The sequence below is a fragment of the Lates calcarifer genome, unplaced genomic scaffold, assembly GCF_001640805.2.
Source record: "Lates calcarifer isolate ASB-BC8 unplaced genomic scaffold, TLL_Latcal_v3 _unitig_5786_quiver_433, whole genome shotgun sequence".
Classification (NCBI taxonomy): Eukaryota; Metazoa; Chordata; class Actinopteri; family Centropomidae; genus Lates; species Lates calcarifer.
The window spans coordinates 525,807-541,169 of record NW_026117727.1 but is presented as its reverse complement, the minus strand read 5'-3'; the positions used below and the strand labels follow the sequence as shown (position 1 = coordinate 541,169).

The 15,363-nt window shown below is 41.1% G+C and overlaps 1 protein-coding gene across 1 annotated transcript in view; it reads right to left on the bottom strand.

Moving 5' to 3' along the window:
- Positions 1 to 924: 924 nt before the first annotated feature.
- tmem94 (transmembrane protein 94) overlaps positions 925 to 15,363 on the bottom strand; it is a 32,991-nt gene continuing 18,552 nt past the window's right edge. Inside the window, 22 exon segments of the mRNA XM_018666574.2 lie at positions 925 to 1,594; positions 1,931 to 2,016; positions 2,018 to 2,102; positions 2,990 to 3,083; positions 3,198 to 3,292; positions 3,488 to 3,636; positions 4,513 to 4,594; positions 4,695 to 4,780; positions 5,122 to 5,199; positions 5,289 to 5,478; positions 6,876 to 6,984; positions 7,215 to 7,314; positions 7,692 to 7,807; positions 8,546 to 8,678; positions 8,980 to 9,161; positions 9,270 to 9,478; positions 9,620 to 9,722; positions 9,858 to 10,031; positions 12,284 to 12,596; positions 12,699 to 12,920; positions 13,099 to 13,272; positions 14,697 to 14,801. Of these exon segments, the coding sequence (XP_018522090.1) occupies positions 1,522 to 1,594; positions 1,931 to 2,016; positions 2,018 to 2,102; positions 2,990 to 3,083; positions 3,198 to 3,292; positions 3,488 to 3,636; positions 4,513 to 4,594; positions 4,695 to 4,780; positions 5,122 to 5,199; positions 5,289 to 5,478; positions 6,876 to 6,984; positions 7,215 to 7,314; positions 7,692 to 7,807; positions 8,546 to 8,678; positions 8,980 to 9,161; positions 9,270 to 9,478; positions 9,620 to 9,722; positions 9,858 to 10,031; positions 12,284 to 12,596; positions 12,699 to 12,920; positions 13,099 to 13,272; positions 14,697 to 14,801 (2,958 nt within the window). The 3' untranslated portion in view covers positions 925 to 1,521.

The following is a 15,363-nucleotide window of genomic DNA, read 5'->3' as shown; positions in this document are numbered from 1 at the left end:
TAGCTTAGCTCAGAAATTGACTGAAACTGATTGAACAACAAAGAACATTTGTTAGAAAATACAGTGGAATAATAGAGAACATTGTCTTGCAGGCTACCAGAGTGAAGATTAAAATGTGTCTCAAGGGCTGAAATGCGATCCAGAAAGGTCCAGAAAGGTCCAGAAAGCCAAAAATCAGAAAAGCTTTTCACATTTTTAACATCCACCATATCACAGCATATTCTGTAGATGTCACTTTCTTAAAATGTTTGATATTAAATAAATAAAAAGATATTATGAAGTAAATAATAATATGAACAAACTGTGAAAATATATACATGAACCAGCAGTTTGTGAAATCATTTAAGAGATTAAATTAAAACTTAATTTAAGCTAATACAATGAAATGTTATGTTATTGCAATCATTACAGTTCTATTGGATGTCATTTTTATTTCATTAAAGAATGCTCCTTTCAACGTCTCTTTTTATTTTATATTGTCATCTTTCTTTTCTTTTCTTTATCAATCCTAGCCAGCCAGTTAACCAAGTAGGTAGGTGGCATGTGCAGCACTGTTAGGCTAAATAAATAAAGAAGAATCAGTCTGTGTACTGTGCTTATTTACAGCAGCAGCTACACAGTTCATTCTGAATAACTTCAGCATTGTTCCTCTGGCTCACAGGAGATAACTGGTTAATCTCATAGCAGCTGTTGAACTTGCTAGTTTAAGGGGCAGGGGTATGTGATTGGCTGAAAGCTTAGCACATGGACGATATCAAATAGGTGTCACTGAGCTTAAAAAGGACTTTTTGAAAAGAAATTTCTAATATGGAAAAAAAAAAATCTCTTTCTAAAAACTCTTAAATCATTTCACAAATTATTGTTTCTATTATACATTTTACACGTAATAATTATTAAGATAATACAATATAAACACTGTAAGGGTCCGTAGTTACTGGTAACCTTTCTTTTTAACCTTATGTGCTTTTCTTTCAAATAAAAACTTTGATTCTATGTTAAAACGAATGAAGGCTGGACTGGTCTCATGATATGCCACAATGCAATGTGTCAAACTGAATGACACTAAAATGAACTTCACAACAAAATCTCTTCAAAGTGAAGAAGCTTTTAGTGGATTTTTTGGAATCTGGAGCATTCTTAGAGATGAGAGCAACCATTCACAGGACTTTAAGAGATGGAGAACAGAAGTGATAGTGAGGAAGCATAAACTTCTTCAGAAACATTCCTCATGCCTTTAAAACTAACTAAAACTGAACAATAAATAGTTATCTATTTTTGGCTCTTTTCTATTCAGTGGAAATGAATGCTTTGGAATTTTCTTTTCCCTGCCCTTCAGATAAATGACAGGAGCTTGTGCCATGAAGCTCCCACCGTAAAATTTGGTTGATATCCGCTCCACCTGATGATTGCAGTGCTGTTGGGCTGAAGTAGGGCACTACAGTGTCTGCACCCTGGTTTTTCCAGAAGGGTCTGACTGGCTCCCAGTACTGCCTGGACACCAACGTCATCAGAGGGAAGGCATCAGAATGGAGAGTTCATTCCCAGCTTTGTTTCAAACTGCAGCTTCTGTCTCTTCTGGTAGCGAACTCGTACGCTGGAACGGACACAGGGGACAAACCAGAGCTCATAATCAAGACAAGGATACAATCTGACAACTTCACAACTTCACATTACACCCCTGTTCTGAAGAAGACAAGAGAAAATCAAAGACTGATCTGATCACTAGATAATCATCCATAATCCCACACTGATTCCAGCTGGTTTTTTTTTTATGTAATACAAAACTATGTTATCAGTTTGTCCGTCTCTGCATCATCTGTTGCTCAAAAATCCCCTGAGTCCAAGTCATTGTGTTTATGGCTTCTACCTATTTACAACATTCCTATTGTATTCATGTAGTTGTCTCTCATCTCTTCTTCTTGCTTCATACCGTATCTCGTGTAGCTTCACCACTTCATTGACCACCACCACCAGCAGTGGGGACAGAGAGACCAGCAACCAAGCTAGCAGCGGTATAGTCACCCAGGTTAAAGGTCAGGAGGCTGGCCTGGTCACGCCACAACTGGTAATCTACTGAGGCCTGAACAATCTGGCTGAGCAGACTGGAGAGAGAAGAGAGATAGGGTTAATGATTTAGAGTGTGATTTACACAGAGAAGCTCGAAGAAAGGTTTGATTATTATGTCTGCAAGTGTAGCTCAGTAGAAGTTGAGTGATCCAGCAGGACACCCTACACATCAAAGTAAATGGCTCCAAACAAAGAAAATCTGCCTTTTGCAGTGGTCCGATAACCCAGTAGTTTGGAAGCAGTTCTGTCAGGAAGAATGGTACAAAATTCCTCATGAATGCTATGCGGGTCTGATCTGCAACTCCCAGAAGTGCTTATTTGAGGTTGTTGTTGCCAAAGGAGGTTCGACTGGTTATTGAATCCAGGGGCTCACTCACCTTTTCTGCCAGCACTTTGATTATTTAACGGTTGTGTTCAACAATACAAACAAATAACTGTTTATTAACTCAGATTAGATTAGATTAAGATCAGGTCACATTTCATCACCAATTCATGCAGAAAAGCAGGTAATTCCAAGGGACTTTTTTTTCAGACTGCTGTATTTAAGTCACAATACAACTCGATCACATGATACATGTGTACGTCTAGTGTTGCGGTGGTGCTAACAGTGGGTGATATCTGATACAGAGCTATAAATCTAAACCTGTTATGGGACAGCTTTAGTTTGTGGGTGCAAACTGAACAGCCGTAGGCGCACAACACAGTACAGCTGAAGACAGCTGGAGACAGTGAGCATTTTCATTGCAGCCAGTGGGAAGATGCTAAAAACTTGGTTTAGCTGCTTAAGTGAGCTGGAAGTGTGAAAGTGATTTTAAGCAAGAAATTTGAGACCGTTGTAGTTGTAGTAATATAAATGATATGATATAAAAGCACAAATGAACTCCATCAATCTGCAGAGCAAGCAAATGACGTGATAACTTACACCACAGGTACAGTGAGACACCACCAGGTATTGCTGAATGGACTCTTTCTCCACAGAGGCTGAGAGCGGTGGACGTAACTGAGGGAGATCACCACTGGAAAATGCAATTAACAATAAAGAGAGGGGTTGATTTTAATGACTTAAAAAAACATGAGTGGGTTCTGACCATAGCTTATACAGCATATAGTGCGACAGAGAGAGCACCTACCTGTGTGTAAGACAAGGAATCCTGCCATGACCTTCTGAGTCAGCAGTAGGCCATTTGACAACTCACTGAACCACTGCGGAGCCTCGTCTGAAGAGCTGCAGTAACAGAGAAACAATGACTTAATTCATGAATTCACATATGACTTTCAGTGACCAGTACACTATCAGTTTAGCCATAGTATAATCCTAAAATTTACTGTGATACAACAAATTAGCCAATGAATGGAGCGATTGGTGCATGCATTCAACAACTGGTAAACTTACAGTGCAGTTAGATAATACTTCTCTTACCTGGGTATGAATAGGCAGGTGTTGTTAGTTAAGGTGGAGTTTCTGCTAATGAAGCAGACCTGCTCCAGTGTAAACCCAAAGGCCAACAGGTAGGCACACATTGTCAGACCAAACTTCAACAGGAAACAGCCAAGGAAGTAGTTCTGGGTCTGGTCAAAGAGAACAACATGATGAGAGTCTGACAAGCTCATCATTTTTATTCTGAAACATAACATAAAAAAAGCTTCTCCTAATAATGTGAATGAGACAGAAAAAACAAACAAACTAGAATTGGTAAATGGACAGTACTTCAACATTCACTACAGGTCACATTCACCCCTTTACACACACATTTATACAGCGATGACAAGAAATTCCCTCGAGATATCGTGTTTATAAGAATGTGATGGACATACATATGACAGATGGACAGACAACTTGAAAACATCAGGTGAAGGCATAAAAATCCCAGTACAAAGAAACCAATGGTACATCTAAACATAGAAACATGTTGAATGTATCATAAGACACTAGAAAATTAAAAATGTAGAATTATCATGATGTGGAAAATAAGCATTAATCAGTACTGCTATACCATAGAACCTCATATACATTTATTGGTGAATGAGGTCCAGCACTTTTGTTTGTTGTTTTGTTTTTCTGTCAAAACTGCATGTAGGTAACTGCATAAATGAGAGTTAGTGACAAGATCATTGATTACAAATTCAATTAATTTCAAATCTTGTACACAGGTGGAACCAACTTCCTCATGATCATAAACTTTAAATGTCAAATTGCTCGAATGCATTTCTTCACCATTGGCGCTTTAAAATGCACTGCTGTCAAGATCTTAAAACTCAACTATTAGTTAGGTGTTCTTTTAGAGGCTTTGCTTGAATGGAAGAAGTTTCACTATACACTATATACAGTATAATATACTGGTTAATAGTATTTAGGTCTGTTTCTCTATGCTTTAGAAGTAATAATCCATTAACTATTGTTTCTAGATCCATTAGATTTGAAAAATTTGAAAGGTAGGATCACACCTTTCTTGGAATGGCATCGAGGTTCTTTCCTGTGGCAACTGCCATGACTGAACTGTCTGGAGGCTTCCCCAAAAGTGACACACTGTCAACACAACACAAATGGGCCATTAGTATGACATTCTGCACAACACAGTGGTTAACACTCTATTAATAGTTTGCAGTGTTTTACTGTGTGTGTGTACCTTAGAAGTGGGCAACTGAAGCAGGACAGCCAGAGGATGTCAGTGGTGTTCATTGGAGGAGGAAGCTGAGCCAGACAGGCCAAGAACTGCAGACAAACAGCAGAGGCACATTTATTTATTCTATGTCCTATATCTGTTCAAATCAACAACTAACCCCTAATGCAGCTTTGTGCTGCTAACTGTTATTGATAAATGAATCAAAGTTGAAATGCTGAAAGTTTGAAGGACTTTCATTCTCAGTGGCTGACTGATACAGTGGTCCCATTTTGTCAGAACATAGTGTTTGCTTGTACATGCTGACAGATCTATACTCTGCCAGTTAGCAATGATATATACGGAGAAATAAAACTGTGTATTTCCAAATAGAGATCTAGCCTAGTGCAGCTTAATAATCCATATGTTGTGAGTTTGAGGTATTCTTTCTGACCTGGATGATGACCAGACTGAGCTGGCACTGCAGCAGGAAGAGGAAGCATTTGCGGATGCCATAGGTTGTGTGTCGTGCCTGGAACAGATTCATCCAAAGGCAAATTAATTAATAAATGTAATATCTCTCTGAATTTCTTAGTGTATGGAAGCATGTATGTGTCTAACCTGCTCTATTAGCTTGACCATGCTGACGCTCTCTCCTTGGTGGAAGGTGACAGAGCAGCCCAGACTGTTGAGCTGTCCCGAGAGCCTCAGAGGAGACAGACCTTCAACTTCTCCATTAAAGCCTCCACCGGTGGCATAGCCAAATGTCTCCCATGAACACTGAGATGGGTACAGAGGGTCCAGAGCGATGCTGTGGAGGCAGGTGGGTCAAAATTCACATGTGGGCCACAATCAGAATTATACTGAGAATGTGCAGCAGTTATTGGATGACATAATTTTGTCACTCAACACCAAACTAGTTATCTATAGGAAGCCCTTAAAGGGTCAGTACACCCAAATTACAAGAAAACATCTTCTCATTTACCTCCAGTGGAGTAGTGAGATATCAGTTTCCATGCCAGTAAAATGGAGATGACTGGTATTTCATTTGAACTGAAAATGACACTTAAAATTTTGAAAAGTAATACCTCTAAGAATATAATTCTTAGAGTATACTTGCTTAATTTAAAGCAATGCTGGTAAAAACTCTGTCTGTGTGTGTGTGTGTGTGTGTGTGCTGACTTATTCAGTGACTTGATCTTGCTTGAATGTCAAGCGTTTTGGGATGGAGGGAGAAATCTCACGAGACAGCTGCCCCTCATTACAAAGATGAATGGCAATTTCGAGAGTTCAGAGAAGCAATAAACATAGGCACGTAGGTGGGGGTGTTGGGGTGGATACTACATTGTTTAGGAGTGTGAATGCAAATGCCCACACTGAACGTCTGCTGACTCAAATGACCCAAAAATATTTTGACACTTCAATGTTTTTCCCATACACTGTTTTTTTGGGGAGGTCCCAAAAAGTAAAATCGCATTCCATTGTAGAGCTGTGTGCAGTCTTATTGCGAAATACACTGATTTCTGTACTCTGAAGGCAGAGCTGGTTCAAGATGGTAAGTGCACCATATTCAGCCAAGCCTACCAAAAAATAGCTTAAACTCAATGGTGTTCCTCACCATGGACGTCTTTAGAAAAAGGTGAAAGCCTCGCAAAGTGGAGCAATATTAAATGTAGCCGTAGAAATGAGTTATATGGTTAAGTGGACGATGGTGGGACAGGAAGTGGAGACAGCTGTAAAACCCAGTTGAGGTGAGAGGTAGAGAGGGATAAAAGAGAGAAAGATAGATTGAACAAGCTAACATTAACCTAGATTTGTGATAACATTTAATTCTCACTCTCCTGGACAAATCCCAAATCCTGTTTTTATTGTCTGTGTCTGTCTCTACCAGCTCTCCAGTATAGTTGAATCGTTGTATTGAACACTCAAATCTTCTTTGTGTTCTTTGTACAGCCTTTAGAGACAAACAACCATTCACAGTCACATTCACACCTACAGGTAATTTAGAGTCACCAGTTAACCTAACCTGCATGTCTTTGCACTGTGGGAGGAAGCAAAAGTACCCAGAGGAAACCCAAGCAGGCACAGGGAGAACATGCAAACTCCACACAGAAAACCCCTCTTAAACCTAGGACCTCCTTGCTGTGAGGCGACAGTGCTAACCACTGTACCACTGTGCCGCCCTAACGGGAGGATTAACGTGTATACCTGAGGTCACTCTGTAGGAACAGGCGGCTGTTGCGGAAATTGGCAGCACTTCCCAGACAGCATGTAACCTCCCTGTTCTCCTGCATGATCTTCATCATCTCACACATGGCTGTGAAGAAAACACCACTGTGAGCACACACTGAGTATATTTAGGGCACAGACAGATCATAAATTCTTTCCCTGAAATAAGTCTCACTAGTTATTAATCATTACTTTTCTTCATTCGACTCTATTCCATTGGAGTAAGAAGACATGCTGAAAAAGAAAGACAAAAAAGAAAAAAGAAAGTAGAGTTACACATATAGAGGATGACTTATCTAACACATAGAGAACACTTACTGTCAGGGGTGCAGTCAGTGAAGAGTGGCACCAGAAGAGGCACATTATCAATGTTCTTCAAATGAGGACGGACCTGGTGGATACCACGAGGTAGCTTTGCCTGACAGAGAGCAGGGATAGAAAAACAGGAACAGTAAAATAAGACAGAACAGAAACAAATATGTTCAGACTAAATTAAACTAATTCAAATTCTTTATAAGGCAAATTATAAGCCATACAAACAGCTCATTCACACCAAGGAAATGCACAGATCAAGCAGAGAAAGGATTAACATTTTACAATTTTTAAACAACTGAGCAACCAGTTATCAGAAAAGTTCAAATGGAAGCAATATATAATCTCCTGCTGGTTAAGAAAGCATAAGACGGAGGAACCTGTCAGTATTCTAAGGCTGTATGAAAAATGGGTGCTGATACTTTCTCCACTGTAGGGAGATGTGAGCAGTAGCTTCACTGGTTTTAAAAACGGTATTGTTACCCTGTTGCAGTCCTCCAGGAAGCTGGGAACATCGCTGTCTGTGGGCTGGAAACTGGCTAGGTCAGAGTGGGCTTCCTCCTCCGGCAGCAATGGACCTTCTGCTTCATCCCGAGAATCTGTGTCAGATATGAAGAGAATTGTCTGAGGTTAGAGATACTCTTTGAAACTCAAATAAAGAGGCATCACATGCTTTCACAAGTTTCCTTTTGTTTTTTTCTCCTTTGAGGGTGGATTCAAGCATAAGCTTGACACTTTTGTGAACTTGAAGAACATGTGCTTGATTAGGGAATCTTATTAAAACATAGAAGCTTAATAAATAAATAGAATGGGAGGATTTTTCTGTGGCACTTTTGGCACTTAATTCTGTGCAAGTTCTGAGAAACCGTCTTGTCCATTCCGCATGTTAGCTTTGCTGCAGCTCATCTAACACACAACTTTGTGTTGTGATATTTGTTTGCAAAGGCTTTTATAGACGCAATCACCTGAAAACAAAAGTTTGCAAGCACAGTGGGATTGATGCATAATTTGAAATGCTATGCCAGTTGAAGTTAACTTCCTTATTAGCTAAGCTACGAATCTCAGGCCTGTCTTCAGACACTGTAGTTGTGTAAAAACAATCTAAACCACTCGATTATGTTGCAGATACTGTGTTAGTGTGCATGTTGTTCTTTTCCTTTGATGGCGTTTTATATTACCTTTGTTTTGCTTCAGCTATTAAAAAGCAGACCCCACTGAATTCTACCATCCAAGAGTTTGAGGGGCAGAGCTTCTGAAGGAGTACTGGAGGGAGGGATGTGTTTGTTTTGTTGTTAGAATGTCAACAGTCTAAGTTTGTACAATCACAGGTTTTGTACCTTGGTTCAGGTCTTCATGCATGGAGCCATGACTGGGGCTGGATGGAGCTCCATCACAGGGACTGTCTCCGTTTGGAGTCAGAGAAATGTGGCAGTTCCAGCCTGTCTCTAAACCCATCTTCTCAGCAAAAACCTGCACAGAAACAAAATTAACACATATTCTTGTGGACACATTCACCTGTAGACACATTTCTACTGCGTACTGCTCTTGATGTTGTGTAGATTTTCCATATCATACTGCATATACAGTACATAAGGCTGTAACATGATAATATGTAAGGCTGCAACATATTACATATTACATATTTTGTTTTATGCATTTAATGGTCTTAATATGTGCTACTGATATAAGTTTTACACTGTCTGAGGGGTCAGTTTCTAGGCAAAGTAAACTAGATACTATCAAATGTTTGTATGAGATTGTGTGTGTTCACCTTGCTGCGGAGCTCGTCCTCCATAGAAAAGTAAACAAAGCGGATGCAAGCTGTGACCAGGGCATCGATAAGACGGACTGTGTCCAGCCTCGCCTGGAACTGGGACGACACCATTCCCATGAAGATCTGCCCACTCAAGGCCTGGACACAGTCTTCACGCTCTACCCCCTCACCTATACCCTCTATGGACACGATGGGGAAAGAAAATGGAAGTAAAAGAGAAAGGAGAGAAGTTGCATTATTACTGTATTAATACCTAATCTATCCATCCCTCTGTAATCAACTCATACCATCTGAGCTCCAGCTGTTCCTACAGGAGTTGTGTTTGATGGGAGTGGTGGAAGGTAGCTCCACTCCAGAGAAGAGGCATGGACCAGGGGCCAGCTCTACACACTTCCCATTCAGTTGGCTGGATAACGATACTTGCATGGGTTTGTAGGCAAAGGCTGAGCAGTATCCTGACAGACAGGCACGCTGGTAGAAGTCCAGAACCTTCTTTCTGTAACACAAGAGTTTCAAATATGATGTATAGATACTTTGTTTATTAGATTCACAAAGCTAAAACAAATGTTAATACAACTACATTCTACAGCTACAGGTTTATAGCCATGCCAGAGGGATGAGTATGACAGATATGCACCTGTCTGAGCCTGATAGGGGGTAGATATCAGTTCCATCCCAGAAATCGGTGCAGGCCTCCAGGATAAGGTCAGCCGAGCCGTGTGACAGCATCTGGATGTTATCTACAACAGAGAGATCAGGGAGTATAATAGACTGTGAGAATGACAATAGCAGGCATCAAAACCGACACAAAGAGTTTGTTTTCATTAAAAACTGTAAAATACAAAAAAAGTAGGCTGAAGTGTGTACAGACTTACTGGAGGAGGAGTCTCGTACAAACAGAGAGATAAGGTGGGACATAGGAGGTTGGCGTTTGATGAAGTAATGAAGGTGGCGGGAGGTGAGCTCCTTGGTTTTCTCTCCAGATGGCAGCTGGTACAGAGCCAAGTGGTTCTCCTGCTTAAACAGCTCTCTTGCACCAGGCGTGAACCCTGACACACAAAGGAAAAACTAGGGTAATCAGTTACCATATTTAAGATTTTAAGTACTGAAAACTTTATCTTTCATCACATAAACAGCATCGTTGTATCAACAAGCTGATTCCACAAAAATAATGCCACAGTATTTGTCTGTTTTTTTTCTTTAATACAGAAACATTCCTTTACTTTCTAACACACAGTGTGTGCCTTTATCTAAACCTGGGTGTGTCAGTGTCTGTATTTAATTGAGAATGAAGCATTTCCAGGTCACTCTCCCTACTGTGAAACACCTGAAAATTGGGAAATAGCTGAATCTCTTCGTTGGCAAATAATGTCACTAAACAACACAGTCATCATCTGGCAGGGAGTTGGACAGACTCAGTATAGTTACTCTGCTGAGTCTCAACTGGTTAAACCTCTACCATGCGCCCTCTGGCTCCCTACTGTTCAAAGTTTAGAACTACAGGAAACTAGAATATGCATTTCCTCAAGAAATGCATTTGGTTGCTGCAAGCTGGTGCAGCCACTGTTGATGGGAAAGTTAATTAGCAACTTTCCCATCAACAGTGGCACCTGTATAGCAAGTTTCACCACTTTATGTACTCTCCCATAGACCCCCATTCAAGAAAAATGTTTATTTAAAAATGAGTAAGCAATTAATCATAATAAGATATACACAAGCAGAGTACAAGAAGCTATCTCCTAAATATTTGCAACATTTTAAGTGTTTTTAGCTCTAAGTATGAGGGAGTAGGAGAGTTTAAATCATCTGCAGATTAAGAGCTTCATAACTGGCCACACTGTGGTGCTATTGGCTACACATTTCTATACGTTGAGCACTTCCCCTCTAGGCACCTGTATATTGTATATGTTTGTATGTTTCTTTAGCATGTATTGTACAGGGGCTTCAGAAGGTATTCAGGTGCCTCGCTTAAGCATGCTGTTGTAGATTTCATTTTAAATGGATAAATCTGCCATTTTTGCCCATTTATCTATGTTCAATAATCTATAATGACAAACCAAATTTGATTACAAAGATTCCTTCAAGACTTGAGGTGCCAAACAGCATGTGAAGGACTCTGAGAGCATATAAATGTATGGCTTAAGTGTCTATTCTTTATCTTTACATTCTGAGTAAGAGCAGGTTAGTGCTACTCTTTTACTCGCATGCTTCTCAAAGGACTTCTATGCAGACAACACCCAACTCTGCCTGTCATTCCTGCCAGATGAACCCACAGTGCTGCGAATGTCAGCTTGTTTCTCAGACAGACACCTTCAATTAAACCTCTCCAAGAGTGAACCCTTCACCAAGCCAATCAATCACCCCATCACAATATCAACATCAAAACTGCCTGTTCATCTCTCACCCTAACCAAGGTCACAAGATACCTGGGTGTCATGTTTGATGACCAGCTATCTTTCTCTAACCATGCTGCATCTGTTTCCTGTAGTGTCACTTCACACTATACAACAAGAAAATCAGGCCTTACTATACTATTCACACAACAGGTTATCTGTTGCCTTGACTACTGCGGTTCCCTTGTGGCAGGCCTCCCTTCACAGGCAGGGAAACCACTGAAAATAGTCCAAATGTGGCTGTGTGTCTGCCTTTGATCGGCCTAAAAGGCACATGTCACTCCACTGCTCATTGTCCTCCACTGGCTGCCCATGGCCATAAGAATCAAATTCAAATTGCCTGTCACCAGCACTGTTAGATTTAAAGTACATATTTCTATATCTCTTATATCAGTCTGTACTGGGACTTTGCCTTTTGTACATCCAAGTCCCATCTCTGCCTTGTCATCATCAGGATCTACCACAACCTGTAAAGGCTACAAAAAATATTTGGCTGCACTGAAGATTTCCAGGAGAATGGTGACCTCCATAATTCTTAAATGGAAGAGGTTTGGAACAACCAGGACCCTCCTCAGAGCTGGCCACCCTGCCAAACTGAGCTCTCTGTAGAGAGGGACCTTGAGAACAGAGAGGGCCAAGAACTAAATGGCCATTCTGTATCCAATGGAATATGTAGAAGCAAAGATGTACATTATTCTACAAAGTCGGACTTCAGTTATGCTGTATTTGAATGTCTAAATACTGGGACGTAAACAGGTGTCCTTAGAAAAGGGAAAAAAAGAATGAAAAGCCCTTCGTCAAGGACTGTTTAACAGAGTTTTTTGTTACTGCTATTAAAATTATGATCAAGTTTTTTCGTTTTTTGTTGCTCAAAGAAATGTAAGGTCAGCCCTGACATCCAAGCTCACCTATGAGCCTGGAGAGCTCACAGAGCCCCCAGGGTACGTAGACAGGCAGTACAGTGCCGTGGCTCTCCTGCAGAGCGAGGTTGGAAAGGTGGTCAGAGAAGCGGCAGAGCTGCTGGGTAACGCTGGCATTACAGAGGTTCAGCATGATGTTGAGGCCCAGTGGTTTGAGGGAGGGCAGATGACACTGCCATGAAAGGTCATCAAACTGGATGCTGGCTGGATTTTGCTGGTCCTGTGACAGGCTCAGCATCTCCAGGTGGTAGTCACATACAAAATCCTCAGCCTCCAGCTCTGGACAGCCCATGGCAAAGTCCTGGAGACAACATGGGGACAAAATGAATAACATGTTTAATCAACTTATTGAGTCAATAATATTTCCTATTTCACACTACCCGTACTGTTCAGGTCCATTTACCTGGGCCTGGTCGTCCTCGCCTCCCTCAGTGTCGTGGCTGAAGCTCACGTTGGATCCGGAGTGATGTTTGGTGCGACTGTGTGCAGGCTGGCAGGAGCACCGAAGCCGGAGCGTGTCAGATGAGCGAACAGTGTCATGTGAGGTCTCGCTCAGCTCGGGCCCCTCCCCCGGCTGGGTGGAGGACTCTGCTGGGAGACAGAGCAGAGCCTGCACCTCCTGGGCCTGTAGAGCATCAAGATCAAGAGTGGATATAACACCGTGCATCATCATTTAATGAATACCTGAAATTAACAGACAAACTTTCGACTTTGCATTTTTCAAACTAGATGTAACCATCTCTAAAGTCAGGCTGCTGGTGCAGCTAAAAATTGCCTGAGAAAACACAAGCACAAACACACACCTCATCTCTGTCATCATCTGTCTCCATTCGGCAGTAGGAGTTGACAGACAGGTCATCTCTGAGATCATCCTGGCTGTTGTGAGGTGGTTCGACCCGTCCACTGAAGAACAGCACGGTCTCTGGACTAGGATTAGGCCATGACAGGATACCCTGTTTGTCCACACAACACAGCACCTACACATTCACAGAAAAGAGTTTAAACTTAAACACATACTGCAAACACAGCAACAAGTCTGTAAAATGGTTTCCATGTAGACTGAGTTTTAACTCTGAGAAGGAGTATGTTTTCTGTCTAAAATCCCCCACAGTCGCTTTCAACTCTCTGGCACTCCCTGAGGAGACTTTTGTCTTTTCCTCTGGTCTTGTCTTGCTGACAGACCACATCCTACAATTTCACAATAGTTAAAATGCCATCCCATCAGAATGGGGCTCAATAGGGACATTGTTTCCGGAGAGAAATGTTGCTGTTGAATTTTTTATGTGGAATATTTTTAAAATGCAAGGACCACAAAAGAAATACAATTTTCCTATTGTGTGGGAGTGGAGGCAGAAATCTCAGAGACAGATATCTGGACAAAAAAGCAAGAATATCTATTCACTTGAATATCAATGTGTCAAACTGCTAGCTGCATCATCATACAACCCATAACTTACCTGTCCTCAAAATATACAATGGCACTTCTGAGTGTTAGGATAATTTACTAAATGTAATTAATTATACTAGAAATATAGTATCTTACTAAATGTGAATTAGTAATTTCTTCACTCATGACTTTCCTCTGAATAACTGGTTTGAAAAACAAAACCTGGCAGGATCTCAAAAGCAAGGAACTCCATGATTTTTTCAGATTTCTTTGTGCATCTATACATGTAACAAGCTTGTCTTTTTTTATTACACCATCACAGTAAAATTTCAATTGTAATATCAGTAATCTAACTTACACTTAGATATATACACTGATGAGCCACAGCATTAAACCCACTGACAGATGATCATCGACAGTGATCATCTTGTTACGCTACAATGTTCTGCTGGGAAACTTTGGGTCCCAGCATTCAGCCGAACGTTACTTGACGCGTACCACCCACCTAAACACTGCTGCAGACGAAGCACATCCTCCATCGTTACAGCACTCCCCAATGGGACGAGCCTCCCCCAGGGAGATAATGCACCCATCCACACTACAAAAACAGCTCAAAAATTACTAAAGGAACACAAACATCTGTGGAACCTGATATTGTGTAGGTTCCACTAGAGCAGCCAAAACCAATGTGACCCGTCTGCACAAGGACAAGGGACCTCTGAAGATGTCCCATGGTGGCAGCAGATCCTTTGGGTCCTGTGGTTTGTGGGGGGAGGGGCCTCCATGGATCTGGCTTGTTCCAGTGCAACCCACAAATCCCCATGGAGTTTGGAGGCCAGGTCAATGCCTTGGGCTCCTTGACACTGCGTTGAGTAACATCCAGGACCCAAACTTTCCCAGCAGAACGTTGCATTGTAACGAGATGGTCGATGTTGTTCACTTCCTCTGTCAGTGGTTTTAATGTTGTGGCTAATCAGTTTATGTTCAAATTCATTCAGCCTCTATAATACTCACGGTGACAGATCCGAGAGTGTGTAAAAGGCTGGAAGTGTAGCAGAGTGTCTGAGACTCTCCCTTTAAGACGCCAATCAGGTGTCGCCACACACAACGCAGCATTTCCTGCATAAATCAGCACACATACACAAAAACACACACGCACAAAAATAATTAAGTTAGAGAGCTATGTTATACCAGATACTAGAAAGAGGATGGACATGTCTCAATAGATGAATACATAAAATTTACAACTATTTGCAATAAGACAGTCACAAATAAAATGATACAGTAATTACATGGACAGCTTGAAAAACTAGCACACCTCTGCCTACAAAGCTCAAACCAGCTAAAACAGATTAATGGTCTTAATCAGCTTTGTGACTAGGCAAAATTAAATAGAAAGAAAAAGGACATAGCTTCTATATACTACAGTGCTAGTGGCACAAGGCGAGGAGGTGAAGCCTAGCGCAAGCTGCAGCATTTTGTGAGTGATCCAAAACACATCCATGCAGATTTTGCTTCTTTTTGGGATAGAACCCATGATGATTCTTTAGCAGGGAACAACCACCACAACTTGCTTGGAGAAACTTTCTTTAACGGTTTGGTCTGACTTCCTTCCCTAAACCCTCCCTTTATCAGGCAACATCCAAAATGAACTTCTTGGCTCTCTGGGTCTAAATACTTT